Below are 16,595 nucleotides of genomic sequence, written 5' to 3'. Positions count from 1 at the left end.
ATTCTTTTTGTCCGTTCTTTCACCAGGCATTTAAACACGCTCGAGAATGGGAATTGACCAATCTGAGTGCTTGCTTATACTTGCGTGTTATTGAATACACTATCTATGAGTTAAGGACTGTTTACATCATCATCATAAATCAAATCAACATCGACATAATATAAAGTGACATGACTGTTTATACAAGAAAGTGTTTGATACAAATATACGACAGAATTTACCAATAGAGCGATCAATAAAGATACAAATGTAATAATCTTTTTAAAATAGCTTTCATCATCGAACTCTCCTCATCTGAACAATTAATCGTTATAACTGTAGAGGAAGCTAAAGATATGATTTTGAGGATAATGAATTCCTTAATGCATTAAAAAAGTTTTTTGAGTTAACAAAAACAGAACATATGGAGAATGTGTGTGTGTGTGTGTGTGTGTGTGTGTGTGTGTGTGTGTGTGTGTGTGTGTGTGTGTGTGTGTGTGTGTGTGTGTGTGTGTGTGTGTGTGTGTGTGTGTGTCACTACAACTGACTGAGAGACACTGAGGAACCAGATCTCAAAAGTCCAAACCCAGGGAGGAGGTCCTCCTGGGTGAAGGTGGTCTGGAAGGTGTGGATGTGTGTCAGTGTGTCTGAGGACCCTCCTCCATGGGACACTCTGTAGAAGGACAGAGTGCCAGCAGGCCGGTCCAGATACACTCCTACTCTGTTAGAGACAGGGGGGGGGAGACGGATGACTATGACTCTATTGTCGTCCCGGGCGGAGTAATGAAAATCATGATAATGAAGACTCCAGGACTTGTTGTTCCCTCCAAGCCAGCTGCCATCACCCTTTCCTCTCCTTGCGATTCCTCTGTATGTCACTCCTATTCCAACACCTCCTTCCCACTCTACCTCCCAGTAACAGCGGCCAGTCAGACCCTCTCTTCCCAACACCTGGTACCAGTGGTCAAATCTCTCTGGGTGATCAGGATACGACTGGTCCTCTTTAACCAGCGTCACCTTTCTGTTATCCTCAGACAGAGAGAGTCGTCTGTGGGCTGTGTTTGGGTCCAGTGTGAGTTCACAGGCATCTGAGGGGAGAACAAGACACCGTTAGTGGGCTGAAAATTTAAATTAATTAGTTGATCAATTAAGAGTAACTAAAGGTGTAGTAAATTACATCATGCTGTATTTACACATACACTAGGATTCAAATGTTATACATGACTGAAACATAGATTATTCTAGAATATAGATTATTAAACATCAACAGTTTAATGAAGGTGACGTCACCTCCTGCTGTGTGGATGGACTTTCCATCTCTATAGTTAGTGTGTGTTGAGATGAATCAAACTAAACAGACACTTACACTTCATTAGAGCTGGTTTCATCCTCCACTCTCCACCGTGCTCCACACTGGGGAGACAAAGAGAGATCAGCATGTTGTCTTTAGACAGGGAAACATTATTCACATGTTAACAAAGAGAGAGCAGCATGTTGTCTTTAGACAGGGAAACATTATTCACATGTTAACAAAGAGAGAGCAGCATGTTGTCTTTAGACAGGGAAACATTATTCACATGTTAACAAAGAGAGAGCAGCATGTTGTCTCTAGACAGGGAAACATTATTCACATGTTAACAAAGAGAGAGCAGCATGTTGTCTTTAGACAGGGAAACATTATTCACATGTTAACAAAGAGAGAGCAGCATGTTGTCTTTAGACAGGGAAACATTATTCACATGTTAACAAAGAGAGAGCAGCATGTTGTCTTTAGACAGGGAAACATTATTCACATGTTAACAAAGAGAGAGCAGCATGTTGTCTCTAGACAGGGAAACATTATTCACATGTTAACAAAGAGAGAGCAGCATGTTGTCTTTAGACAGGGAAACATTATTCACATGTTAACAAAGAGAGAGCAGCATGTTGTCTTTAGACAGGGAAACATTATTCACATGTTAACAAAGAGAGAGCAGCATTTTGTCTTTAGACAGGGAAACATTATTCACATGTTAACAAAGAGAGAGCAGCATGTTGTCTTTAGACAGGGAAACATTATTCACATGTTAACAAAGAGAGAGCAGCATGTTGTCTTTAGACAGGGAAACATTATTCACATGTTAACAAAGAGAGAGCAGCATGTTGTCTTTAGACAGGGAAACATTATTCACATGTTAACAAAGAGAGAGCAGCATGTTGTCTTTAGACAGGGAAACATTATTCACATGTTAATAAAGAGAGAGCAGCATGTTGTCTTTAGACAGGGAAACATTATTCACATGTTAACAAAGAGAGAGCAGCATGTTGTCTTTAGACAGGGAAACATTATTCACATGTTAACAAAGAGAGAGCAGCATGTTGTCTTTAGACAGGGAAACATTATTCACATGTTAACAAAGAGAGAGCAGCATGTTGTCTTTAGACAGGGAAACATTATTCACATGTTAATAAAGAGAGAGCAGCATGTTGTCTTTAGACAGGGAAACATTATTCACATGTTAACAAAGAGAGAGCAGCATGTTGTCTCTAGACAGGGAAACATTATTCACATGTTAACAAAGAGAGAGCAGCATGTTGTCTTTAGACAGGGAAACATTATTCACATGTTAACAAAGAGAGAGCAGCATGTTGTCTCTAGACAGGGAAACATTATTCACATGTTAACAAAGAGAGAGCAGCATGTCTTTAGACAGGGAAACATTATCCACATGTTAACAAAGAGAGAGCAGCATGTTGTCTTTAGACAGGGAAACATTATTCACATGTTAACAAAGAGAGAGCAGCATGTTGTCTTTAGACAGGGAAACATTATTCACATGTTAACAAAGAGAGAGCAGCATGTTGTCTTTAGACAGGGAAACATTATTCACATGTTAACAAACAGAGAGCAGCATGTTGTCTTTAGACAGGGAAACATTATTCACATGTTAACAAAGAGAGAGCAGCATGTTGTCTTTAGACAGGGAAACATTATTCACATGTTAACAAAGAGAGAGCAGCATGTTGTCTTTAGACAGGGAAACATTATTCACATGTTAACAAAGAGAGAGCAGCATGTTGTCTTTAGACAGGGAAACATTATTCACATGTTAACAAAGAGAGAGCAGCATGTTGTCTTTAGACAGGGAAACATTATTCACATGTTAACAAAGAGAGAGCAGCATGTTGTCTTTAGACAGGGAAACATTATTCACATGTTAACAAAGAGAGAGCAGCATGTTGTCTTTAGACAGGGAAAGGCCCAGCTCCAGGTTAACACTAAACTGCATGCTAACTCCCCACTCCATACTGACGCCCAGCTCCAGGCTAACTCATCGTCAAACCAGCAGGGATCTATCATGAATATTATTTAATGTTATTTAATGAAAGTCGCCTGAATCCTAATCTTCTGTCTCATCACTTTCTACTCAACATGAGTTATAGCTGCGTTTTGAAACCACTTCATCCAGCAGGTGGTTGAATCCTTGTAGGAGACATTGTCACTGGGTGGAGAGCTGTCCTCTCCATACTAGTGGTGGCTCGTTCGCGAACGAATCAGTTCAAACAAACGACTCTTTAAAACGAACGAACCAAACTGATTCGCCGCTCTCGTTCGTTGTCGTTTGTCTCGTTCGTTCTCCGAGACTTGACTCCCAACTCCACCCACTAGTCGCTGAGTCGCGCTGACTCGCGAGTCGCCGTTCGTTCACTGACTGTGTTTAGCGGTGAAGACTCGAGGACTGAGAAGTCACGAGAGTCAGCCGGGCAACAACATCCCAATTCCGAACATGAAGCACTCCTTAGCTAAAAGGAACTTAGTTAATGTTGTGTTGATTGATGACCGTTTGCACCATTGCACGATCGTGATTCCTTTGAGAATGAGAACGAGGGAGGAGAGTCTGACCGACTCGGCTGAGAACGTGCATTCGCGAATCGTTTGAACGAGAACGAGGGAGGAGCCGAGTCTGACCGACTCGGCATTCGCGAACGTGCATTCGTGATTCGTTTGAACGAGAACGAGGGAGGAGCCGAGTCTGACCGACTCAGTGACTGAGAATCATGATTCACCGCTACCGGAAATGCGAACGAACGAACGAACGAATGAACGACTCTTCTTGGCGAACTGACCGATGCGAACTGATTCATTCAAACAAATCATGAAATCCACCACTACTCCATACCTGAGAGTGTCCAGTCTCCAGCGTGGATCCTCCAGTCCAGCAGGGAGCAGCGTAGATCGTGGATCTCCTGGGTGATTGTAGCTCAGGTCCAGCTCTCTCAGATGGGAGGGGTTGGAGCTCAGAGCTGAGGCCAGAGAATCACAGCCTTCCTGTGTGACCAGGCAGCCAGACAACCTACACACACAACAGGGGAAAAGACAACTGAAATGAGTCAACATGAGGCAACAACAACACAATCTATAGTCAAACAATTGATAGATACTTTATGTGAAAAAATTGTCAATTGGTTGAGTTGGTTATTCATATGAAACTTGAACTTTTATGGATGTAAATCTTTTAAATGTCTTCTAAAATCAATTTATCTGTTTGCACACAACTGACCTGAGAATTTCCAGTGTACAGTGTGGACTCCCCAGTCCAGCAGAGAGCAGCTTCACTCCTGAATCCTGCAGATCATTGGTACTCAGGTCCAGCTCTCTCAGACTAGAGGAGTTGGAGCTGAGAACTGAGGCCAGAGCTTCACAGCATCTCTTTGACAGATGACAGCCATTCAACCTTTAAACAAATACATTTTTTAATTATATATAAATCGATCTATAATGTTTTATGAATGAAGTTCAACTAGTGCAAACTTGTGTAGTATAAATCAGAAAATGTTAATGTGTCTGATAAACTATTTCCATAGTGTGCGAATGGTGAATGAAACCGAGGGAGAGATGTTTTGAAACGTTTTTATTCATGAAAATAAATCATGAATATCAGAAATGTCACTTCTTCATTGCATTAGCAGGAATATTTCAAAACCATTTTCTTATTAACCTGGTGCCATATGGTGCCTTTAACTTTCCTCATGCGGACACAGTGAAACAGCAAAACTGACCTGAGAGTTTCCAGTGTACAGTGTGGACTCCCCAGTCCAGCAGAGAGCAGCTTCACTCCTGAATCCTGCAGATCATTGGTGCTCAGGTCCAGCTCTCTCAGACTAGAGGACTTGGAGCTGAGAACTGAGGCCAGAGCTTCACAGCATCTCTCTGACAGATTACAGCCATTCAGCCTTAAAATTCAGCCATAAAATGAACAGAGAGTTACTCTTCAGAACTGACTCACTTAAACATGATGCTGGTTATGAATTGGTTAAAACTGACAGTTCAAACTTTCTGAACTGTTCAGTTCAGATAGTTAGCATTTGTACATTAACAGTTTTAAACTATCTAAAATCTCTAAAATACTTGCAATACTTTACACTTAGATTATTGAACTCATTATTAGAATCTAATTATGCACACCTACAAAGACATTTTGTATATCATTAATACATACATATTCTAGTATTATGTATATTGTGTTGTGTGTATTGTAATACATGTTATTAGTGAACCTACAGATAGGTTTTGGAGGCTTTGGCCAGCGGCAGCAGTCTCAGAAGACTCTCCTCTGAAGCAGAGTATTTCTTCAGGTCAAACACGTCCAGCTTCTCTTCTGATGTCAGTAAGATGAAGACCACAGCTGACCACTGAGCAGGAGAGAGAGATTCTCTGGAGAGACTTCCTGATGTCAGGTACTGTTGGATCTCCTCCACTAGAGAACGGTCGTTCAGCTCATTCAGACAGTGGAACAGATTGATGCTTCTCTCTGGAGAGAGATCAACACTTATCCTCTTCTTGATGTAAGACACTGTATTCTGATTGGTCTGTGAGCTACTTCCTGTCTGTCCCAGCAGGCCTTGTAGCAGATTCTGATTTGTCTCCAGGGAGAGGCCCAGGAGGAAGCGGAGAAACAAGTCCAGGTGTCCGTTCTCACTCTGTATGGCCTTGTCCACAGCACTCTCGTAGAGGAGAAGTTCATCTTCTCTGGAGGGTGGTTTGACACCAGTGTTGTCAACCAGCAGATTGTGACCAGTGTCGATGAAGGTCTTAAAGACATAAAGGGCGGCCAGAAACTCCTGGATGCTCAGATGGACAAAGCAAAACACCTTGTCTTGGTACAGCCCACACTCCTCTTTAAAGATCTGGGTGAACACTCCTGAGTACACTGAGGCTGCTCTGATATCAATGCCACACTCTGCCAGGTCTGCCTCGTAGAAGATCAGGTTGCCTTTCTCCAGCTGGTTAAAAGCCAGTTCTCCCAGAGAAACAATGATCTTCTTGCTCTCTGAACTCCAGTGATCATCTGTTTCAGCTCTCCCATGATACTTCCTGTCCCCATGTATGGACTGAACCCTCAGGAAGTGGCTGTACATCTGAGTCATGGTCTTGGGCACCTCTTCTCCTGTCTGGGTTGTTTTGAAGAAGTCCTCCAGAACTGTAGAAGTGATCCAACAGAAGACTGGGATGTGACACATGATGTGGAGGCTTCGTGATTTCTTGATGTGGGAGATGATTTTGCTGGCCAGCTTCTCGTCTCTGAATCGTTTCCTGAAGTACTCCTCCTTCTGTGGGTCAGTGAACCCTCTCACCTCTGTCACCATGCCAACATACTCAGCAGGGATCTGATTGGCTGCTGCAGGGCGTGTGGTTATCCAGATGTGAGCAGAGGGAAGCAGGTTGCCCCTGATGAGGTTTGTCAGCAGCATGTCCACCGAGGTGGACTCTGTGACATCAGTACAGATCGGGTTGTTCTGGAAGTCCAGAGGAAGTCGACACTCATCCAGACCATCCAAGATGAAGATGACTTGGAACCGGTCGTATCTGCAGATTCCTGCTTCTTTGGTTCCAATAAAGAAGTGATGAAGAAGTTCCACCAAGCTAAACTTTTTATCTTTCAGCAAATTCAGCTCTCTGAAAGTGAGGGGAAATGTGAAGTGTATGTCGTGGTTGGTTTTGCCTTCAGCCCAGTCCAGAGTGAACTTGTGTGTTAAGAAGGTTTTACCAATACCGGCAACTCCAATTGTCATTATTGTCCTGATTGGTTTATATTGTCCAGGTAAGGCTTTAAAGATGTCTTCACATCTGATTGGTTTTTCTTCCTTGGCTGGTTTCCTGGAAGCTGTTTCAATCAGTCTGACCTCATGTTCCTTGTTGACCTCTCCACTGCCTCTCTCTGTGATGTAGAGCTCTGTGTAGATCTCATTCAGAGGTCTTGACTCTCCTGCTTTAGTGATTCCCTCAAACACACACTGGGTCTTCTCCTTCAGATGAAACTTGATCTTATCTTGGCATTCAGCAGCAACACTTTCTACATTAGAAAACAATGGAAGAATGTTTAAAAATAGTACAGCAGTGCATCTTCCTAATCTTTTTACAAAAGAAGATTATTTTACTGCTCTGTTTCAAAATAAGAGTATCCTCCTAATCTGTTTTCAAAATAAGAGTATCTTACTGCTCCTCAGTGTGTCGGCCAGCTCCTCCAGCTTCAACTGCTTCATGCAGAGCAGTGTGATGTCTACCACTCCCTCTCTGGCGCGCCTCCTCTGCTCCTCTTCCTCTCCATCTTTCTCCTCCTCCTCCCTCTGGCTCTCTGAGCATTGTGGGTAATCTGGGTAGAGAACCCTCCAGAGCTTCTCCACCTCCTTGTCTAGAAAAGCGTGTGCGTTCTCCTTGATCCTCTAGAACAGAACAAACATCAATGAGAACTTGACTGTGAACTAACTGAGGACATCAGAAGCGTCTGTCCTGGATTCACAGCCTGCTGGTCTGAAGAGGGAAGCCTGGAGACTGTTAGCTCCAGACTGTTAGCTCCAGACTGTTAGCTCCAGACCGTTAGCTTCAGACCGTTAGCTCCAGACCGTTAGCTCCAGACCATTAGCTCCAGACCGTTAGCTCCAGACCGTTCGCTTCAGACTGTTAGCTCCAGACTGGTAGCTCCAGACTGGTAGCTCCAGACTGTTAGCTCCAGACCGGTAGCTCCAGACCGGTAGCTCCAGACTGTTAGCTCCAGACTGTTAGCTCCAGGAGAGATGTTGTTCACATGTCATTCATGACTGAACTCAGTGTTGTACATTTACACACCTTCAACTCTGTGTGCTGCTGTACAGACGGACCACTGGGAACCTTTGACCTCTGGTGTCTGTGGAGAACACACACACACACACACACACACACACACACACACACACACACACACACAATCAATACTTTCAGGAGATCTGACGGTGAGGAGGGAACATTAAGACAAGACATCTGAAGCCATTCTTAGGCCCTGTTTGAAAAGAGCTTTGGGGTAGAGGGATGACGATGGAAGGCTTCAGATTTGGACCAGTTTACTTTGCATCCTGAAAATGAGAATTAATACATTAATTTAAAATGAGATGTGAGTTTACAGGTGGGTTCTGAGACTAGTGCAAGAAGATCATCTGCAAATAACATTCACTCTTGTTCCATCGCCCACTTGAATACCTATATTGTGATCCTTACAGATAGCTACAGCCAGCAGTGCAATAAGAAAGGCTGATAACGGATCTCCTTGTATAAGACTGGCGGTATTAGCTCAGGGGGTAGAGCAGGTTGGCTGGTAACCGCAAGGTTGCTGGTTCGATCCCCAGCTCCTCCTAGCTGAGTGTGGAGGTTTCCCTGAGCAAGGCACCTGACCCTAAATGCTCCCGACGAGCTGGCTGTCGCCTTACATGGCTGACGCTGCTGTGTGAATGTGTGTATGAATGGGTGAATGTCAGGCAATATTGTAAAGCGCTTTGGGTGGCCACTGGTTACAAAAAATGCGCTATATGAATTCAGTCCATTTAACATTTACCTAGACCTTCTTCATGTCAAAGGAGAAGAGATCATACAGTTTGTGAGCCACTAGGTTAATGAATGTTGGGCTGAATCCAAAGATTTTAAAAGCTGTAAACAAACTAAGCTGTTCTCTTCGAGATAAACAACAACAACAACCATCTGTGATTCAGGAATCAGGATGTTTGTCTGATGTATTTAATAATCTGACAGATCCTTACCTTGGCTCAGTAGGCTGATTTCCGTCCCCAAACCTGACAGGTTGTTCCTTAGAGCGGTCACTCTTCATGGAGACACAGCTGGGTCCAGGGGAGTCTGCTCTCTCTGGCTGGACTCTTCTAGATATTTTTAGATGAATGATTTATTGATTTTCAAGTTATTACATTGTAGAGATACAATAAAAGTAGTTTAGGGCATGAAGTAGTCATATCTAAAGCTAAACGCTGGATATAATGGGTTCATGAGCTGGAACCGTCCTTCTGGCTGTGTGTTCATGTGTAAATAGGTTCTCCTCTCCCCTCCATGGAGCGTTCTAGTAGAGGAAGGTTCTCAGGGGGCCAGCTGGCCTAAGGAAGAGTTCCATGTAGCAGACCCAGCCCTCCACCCCCTGACTTTAGTTTAGGATCCTGGATGGCAGCCTCCATTGACTAGGCCTGTCCTTGGTATGCCCTGCTACTGCAGCTTTACATTTTATGGCTTGAATTTGACCAGTTGAATATGAGTAATGAATATCTTATTTTGAATATCTGCAAATACAATATTTGCATCTGAATTAGTAAACATTAGACTTTTGTTAATTTGAAATGATGGAAAGAATGGTAGTAATGTTCTTCCATATTTTAACCAGAACCCTGCCAGTGAATGGAGGTAGTTTAGGGTTTAACCAGAACCCTGCCTGTGAATGGAGGTAGTTTAGGGTTTAACCAGAACCCTGCCTGTGAATGGAGGTAGTTTAGGGTTTAACCAGAACCCTGCCTGTGAATGGAGGTAGTTTAGGGTTTAAGCAGAACCCTGCCTGTGAATGGAGGTAGTTTAGGGTTTAACCAGAACCCTGCCTGTGAATGGAGGTAGTTTAGGGTTTAAGCAGAACCCTGCCTGTGAATGGAGGTAGTTTAGGGTTTAACCAGAACCCTGCCTGTGAATGGAGGTAGTTTAGGGTTTAAGCAGAACCCTGCCTGTGAATGGAGGTAGTTTAGGCGAGGGCCGAGCCGCCTGCTGAAGGCCTCGTGGGTTCCACCTGGGGCCTCTCTAACGCTCTATCAAGCTGGTGCCTGATGCTCCCAGGCGCTCTTGTGTCCCTGCTGTTAGCTGTGTTTTGTTAACTGTCTGTGCTTTGCTGCCCCTGTGGCCGTTGGTCACTTATTCTGCTGCATTCTGTGTTTCTACCTGTTGCCTTGTTTGGCCTTCTGGGTTAAAGGTTTGTTTAAGCTTTGGCCTGGTCTGTAGGAAGCTGCTAGGGCCAGTGGCCTTTCATTGGTGCCACATTTTCTCCTGTTTTGGTTGAGCTAGGGAGCTAGGCTTACCTACTGTATTTCCTTTGAGCTGTTAGATTATTTTTGAAGGTAAGTCTCACGTTATTTTGGCCCAGGCTCACCCTGATGGTAAACACCTGACCTACTTCAGGCGGGATAGGTTTTCAATAAACCCTTTGTTTACTTGTGAAACCCTGTGTCTGTACTATTTGAGTTAGCTTCATGTGGCCCCCTCTATCCCCTTTAAACCTGCTACATTGTGATCCTTACAGATAGCTACAGCCAGCGATCTTAACAAGAAAGGCTGGTAACGGATCTCCTTGTTTAAGACCTTCATGTCAAAGGAGAAGACATCATACAGTTTGAGCCACTGGGTTAATGTTGGGCTGAATCCAATGTTTTTAAAAGCTGTAAACAAACAAAGCCGTTCTCTTCTAGATAAACAACAACAACCATCTGTGATTCAGGACTCAGGATGTTTGTCTGATGTATTTAATAATCTGACAGATCCTTACCTTGGCTCAGTAGGCTGATTTCCATCTCCAAACCTTGCAGGTTGTACCATAGAGCTGTCACTCTTCATGGAGACACAGCTGGGTCCAGGGGAGTCTGCTCTCTGCTGCTGGACTCTTCTACATATTTTTAGATTCAAATGATTTATTGCTTTTCAAGTTATTACATTGTAGAGTTACAATAAAAGTAGTTTAGGACATAAAGTAGTCATATCTAAAGCTAAACGCTGGATATAATGGGTTCATGAGCTGGAACCGTCCTTCTAGCTGTGTGTTCATGTGTAAATAGGTTCTCCTCTCCCCTCCATGGAGCGTTCTAGTAGAGGAAGGTTCTCAGGAGGCCAGCTGGCCTGAGGAAGAGTTCCATGTAGAGTCTGGGCTGCAGACCCAGCCCTCCACCCCCTGACTTTAGTTTAGGATCCTGGAGGCAGTCTCCATTGATTAGGCCTGTCCTTGGTATGCCCTCCTACTGCAGCTTTACATTTTATGGCTTGAACTTTCCGGTTAGTTTTTTGACCAGTTGAATATGAGTAAGGAATATCTTATTTTGAATATCTGCAAATACAATTTTTGCATCTGAATTAGTAAACATTGCACTTTTTTTTTATTTGAAGTCGGATTTCAAAACAAATTAATTCAGATGACCTGTTTTCAAAATATAATATTTAAGTTTTATGAATTCAATGGCTTTACATTTTTTTTTAAATAATGGTAGTAATGTTCTTCCATAGTTGAACCAGAACCCTGCCTGTGAATGGAGGTAGTTTAGGGTTTAAGCAGAACCCTGCCTGTGAATGGAGGTAGTTTAGGGTTTAACCAGAACCCTGCCTGTGAATGGAGGTAGTTTAGGGTTTAACCAGAACCCTGCCTGTGAATGGAGGTAGTTTAGGGTTTAAGCAGAACCCTGCCTGTGAATGGAGGTAGTTTAGGGTTTAACCAGAACCCTGCCTGTGAATGGAGGTAGTTTAGGGTTTAAGCAGAACCCTGCCTGTGAATGGAGGTAGTTTAGGCGAGGGCCGAGCCGCCTGCTGAAGGCCTCGTGGGTTCCACCTGGGGCCTCTCTAACGCTCTATCAAGCTGGTGCCTGATGCTCCCAGGCGTTCTTGTGTCCCTGCTGTTAGCTGTGTTTTGTTAACTGTCTGTGCTTTGCTGCCCCTGTGGCCGTTGGTCACTTATTCTGCTGCATTCTGTGTTTCTACCTGTTGCCTTGTTTGGCCTTCTGGGTTAAAGGTTTGTTTAAGCTTTGGCCTGGTCTGTAGGAAGCTGCTAGGGCCAGTGGCCTTTCATTGGTGCCACATTTTCTCCTGTTTTGGTTGAGCTAGGGAGCTAGGCTTACCTACTGTATTTCCTTTGAGCTGTTAGATTATTTTTGAAGGTAAGTCTCACGTTATTTTGGCCCAGGCTCACCCTGATGGTAAACACCTGACCTACTTCAGGCGGGATAGGTTTTCAATAAACCCTTTGTTTACTTGTGAAACCCTGTGTCTGTACTATTTGAGTTAGCTTCATGTGGCCCCCTCTATCCCCTTTAAACCTGCTACATTGTGATCCTTACAGATAGCTACAGCCAGCGATCTTAACAAGAAAGGCTGGTAACAGATCTCCTTGTTTAAGACCTTCATGTCAAAGGAGAAGACATCATACAGTTTGAGCCACTGGGTTAATGTTGGGCTGAATCCAATGTTTTTAAAAGCTGTAAACAAACAAAGCCGTTCTCTTCTAGATAAACAACAACAACCATCTGTGATTCAGGACTCAGGATGTTTGTCTGATGTATTTAATAATCTGACAGATCCTTACCTTGGCTCAGTAGGCTGATTTCCATCTCCAAACCTTGCAGGTTGTACCATAGAGCTGTCACTCTTCATGGAGACACAGCTGGGTCCAGGGGAGTCTGCTCTCTGCTGCTGGACTCTTCTACATATTTTTAGATTCAAATGATTTATTGCTTTTCAAGTTATTACATTGTAGAGTTACAATAAAAGTAGTTTAGGACATAAAGTAGTCATATCTAAAGCTAAACGCTGGATATAATGGGTTCATGAGCTGGAACCGTCCTTCTAGCTGTGTGTTCATGTGTAAATAGGTTCTCCTCTCCCCTCCATGGAGCGTTCTAGTAGAGGAAGGTTCTCAGGAGGCCAGCTGGCCTGAGGAAGAGTTCCATGTAGAGTCTGGGCTGCAGACCCAGCCCTCCACCCCCTGACTTTAGTTTAGGATCCTGGAGGCAGTCTCCATTGATTAGGCCTGTCCTTGGTATGCCCTGCTACTGCAGCTTTACATTTTATGGCTTGAACTTTCCGGTTAGTTTTTTGACCAGTTGAATATGAGTAAGGAATATCTTATTTTGAATATCTGCAAATACAATTTTTGCATCTGAATTAGTAAACATTGCACTTTTTTTTTATTTGAAGTCGGATTTCAAAACAAATTAATTCAGATGACCTGTTTTCAAAATATAATATTTAAGTTTTATGAATTCAATGGCTTTACATTTTTTTTTAAAGAATGGTAGTAATGTTCTTCCATAGTTGAACCAGAACCCTGCCTGTGAATGGAGGTAGTTTAGGGTTTAAGCAGAACCCTGCCTGTGAATGGAGGTAGTTTAGGGTTTAACCAGAACCCTGCCTGTGAATGGAGGTAGTTTAGGGTTTAACCAGAACCCTGCCTGTGAATGGAGGTAGTTTAGGGTTTAAGCAGAACCCTGCCTGTGAATGGAGGTAGTTTAGGGTTTAACCAGAACCCTGCCTGTGAATGGAGGTAGTTTAGGGTTTAAGCAGAACCCTGCCTGTGAATGGAGGTAGTTTAGGCGAGGGCCGAGCCGCCTGCTGAAGGCCTCGTGGGTTCCACCTGGGGCCTCTCTAACGCTCTATCAAGCTGGTGCCTGATGCTCCCAGGCGTTCTTGTGTCCCTGCTGTTAGCTGTGTTTTGTTAACTGTCTGTGCTTTGCTGCCCCTGTGGCCGTTGGTCACTTATTCTGCTGCATTCTGTGTTTCTACCTGTTGCCTTGTTTGGCCTTCTGGGTTAAAGGTTTGTTTAAGCTTTGGCCTGGTCTGTAGGAAGCTGCTAGGGCCAGTGGCCTTTCATTGGTGCCACATTTTCTCCTGTTTTGGTTGAGCTAGGGAGCTAGGCTTACCTACTGTATTTCCTTTGAGCTGTTAGATTATTTTTGAAGGTAAGTCTCACGTTATTTTGGCCCAGGCTCACCCTGATGGTAAACACCTGACCTACTTCAGGCGGGATAGGTTTTCAATAAACCCTTTGTTTACTTGTGAAACCCTGTGTCTGTACTATTTGAGTTAGCTTCATGTGGCCCCCTCTATCCCCTTTAAACCTGCTACATTGTGATCCTTACAGATAGCTACAGCCAGCGATCTTAACAAGAAAGGCTGGTAACAGATCTCCTTGTTTAAGACCTTCATGTCAAAGGAGAAGACATCATACAGTTTGAGCCACTTGGTTAATGTTGGGCTGAATCCAATGTTTTTAAAAGCTGTAAACAAACAAAGCCGTTCTCTTCTAGATAAACAACAACAACCATCTGTGATTCAGGACTCAGGATGTTTGTCTGATGTATTTAATAATCTGACAGATCCTTACCTTGGCTCAGTAGGCTGATTTCCATCTCCAAACCTTGCAGGTTGTACCATAGAGCTGTCACTCTTCATGGAGACACAGCTGGGTCCAGGGGAGTCTGCTCTCTGCTGCTGGACTCTTCTACATATTTTTAGATTCAAATGATTTATTGCTTTTCAAGTTATTACATTGTAGAGTTACAATAAAAGTAGTTTAGGACATAAAGTAGTCATATCTAAAGCTAAACGCTGGATATAATGGGTTCATGAGCTGGAACCGTCCTTCTGGCTGTGTGTTCATGTGTAAATAGGTTCTCCTCTCCCCTCCATGGAGCGTTCTAGTAGAGGAAGGTTCTCAGGAGGCCAGCTGGCCTGAGGAAGAGTTCCATGTAGAGTCTGGGCTGCAGACCCAGCCCTCCACCCCCTGACTTTAGTTTAGGATCCTGGAGGCAGTCTCCATTGATTAGGCCTGTCCTTGGTATGCCCTGCTACTGCAGCTTTACATTTTATGGCTTGAACTTTCCGGTTAGTTTTTTGACCAGTTGAATATGAGTAAGGAATATCTTATTTTGAATATCTGCAAATACAATTTTTGCATCTGAATTAGTAAACATTGCACTTTTTTTTTATTTGAAGTCGGATTTCAAAACAAATTAATTCAGATGACCTGTTTTCAAAATATAATATTTAAGTTTTATGAATTCAATGGCTTTACATTTTTTTTTAAAGAATGGTAGTAATGTTCTTCCATAGTTGAACCAGAACCCTGCCTGTGAATGGAGGTAGTTTAGGGTTTAAGCAGAACCCTGCCTGTGAATGGAGGTAGTTTAGGGTTTAACCAGAACCCTGCCTGTGAATGGAGGTAGTTTAGGGTTTAAGCAGAACCCTGCCTGTGAATGGAGGTAGTTTAGGGTTTAACCAGAACCCTGCCTGTGAATGGAGGTAGTTTAGGGTTTAACCAGAACCCTGCCTGTGAATGGAGGTAGTTTAGGGTTTAAGCAGAACCCTGCCTGTGAATGGAGGTAGTTTAGGGTTTAACCAGAACCCTGCCTGTGAATGGAGGTAGTTTAGGGTTTAACCAGAACCCTGCCTGTGAATGGAGGTAGTTTAGGGTTTAAGCAGAACCCTGCCTGTGAATGGAGGTAGTTTAGGGTTTAACCAGAACCCTGCCTGTGAATGGAGGTAGTTTAGGGTTTAAGCAGAACCCTGCCTGTGAATGGAGGTAGTTTAGGCGAGGGCCGAGCCGCCTGCTGAAGGCCTCGTGGGTTCCACCTGGGGCCTCTCTAACGCTCTATCAAGCTGGTGCCTGATGCTCCCAGGCACTCTTGTGTCCCTGCTGTTAGCTGTGTTTTGTTAACTGTCTGTGCTTTGCTGCCCCTGTGGCCGTTGGTCACTTATTCTGCTGCATTCTGTGTTTCTACCTGTTGCCTTGTTTGGCCTTCTGGGTTAAAGGTTTGTTTAAGCTTTGGCCTGGTCTGTAGGAAGCTGCTAGGGCCAGTGGCCTTTCATTGGTGCCACATTTTCTCCTGTTTTGGTTGAGCTAGGGAGCTAGGCTTACCTACTGTATTTCCTTTGAGCTGTTAGATTATTTTTGAAGGTAAGTCTCACGTTATTTTGGCCCAGGCTCACCCTGATGGTAAACACCTGACCTACTTCAGGCGGGATAGGTTTTCAATAAACCCTTTGTTTACTTGTGAAACCCTGTGTCTGTACTATTTGAGTTAGCTTCATGTGGCCCCCTCTATCCCCTTTAAACCTGCTACATTGTGATCCTTACAGATAGCTACAGCCAGCGATCTTAACAAGAAAGGCTGGTAACGGATCTCCTTGTTTAAGACCTTCATGTCAAAGGAGAAGACATCATACAGTTTGAGCCACTGGGTTAATGTTGGGCTGAATCCAATGTTTTTAAAAGCTGTAAACAAACAAAGCCGTTCTCTTCTAGATAAACAACAACAACCATCTGTGATTCAGGACTCAGGATGTTTGTCTGATGTATTTAATAATCTGACAGATCCTTACCTTGGCTCAGTAGGCTGATTTCCATCTCCAAACCTTGCAGGTTGTACCATAGAGCTGTCACTCTTCATGGAGACACAGCTGGGTCCAGGGGAGTCTGCTCTCTGCTGCTGGACTCTTCTACATATTTTTAGATTCAAATGATTTATTGCTTTTCAAGTTATTACATTGTAGAGTTACAATAAAAGTAGTTTAGGACATAAAGTAGTCATAT

General features: G+C 43.6%; 1 protein-coding gene across 1 annotated transcript; it reads right to left on the bottom strand.

Moving 5' to 3' along the window:
- Positions 1–516: 516 nt before the first annotated feature.
- LOC311350087 (NLR family CARD domain-containing protein 3-like) lies at positions 517–12,658 on the bottom strand (the record flags this gene model as incomplete). The annotated part of the gene is made up of 10 exons (XM_084470122.1): positions 517–1,067; positions 1,346–1,392; positions 4,140–4,313; positions 4,521–4,694; positions 5,020–5,193; positions 5,522–7,313; positions 7,458–7,683; positions 8,087–8,144; positions 10,794–10,910; positions 12,591–12,658. 10 exons carry the CDS (start codon positions 12,656–12,658, stop codon positions 517–519), a joined length of 3,381 nt encoding a protein of 1,126 aa, XP_084326248.1.
- Between the last annotated feature and the right edge of the window lie 3,937 nt (positions 12,659–16,595).

This window comes from Micromesistius poutassou, assembly GCF_964030765.1.
Source record: "Micromesistius poutassou genome assembly, chromosome: 7".
NCBI lineage: Eukaryota > Metazoa > Chordata > Actinopteri > Gadiformes > Gadidae > Micromesistius > Micromesistius poutassou.
Note: the sequence above shows the minus strand (reverse complement) of the source record. Positions and strands in the feature narration are given on the sequence as shown.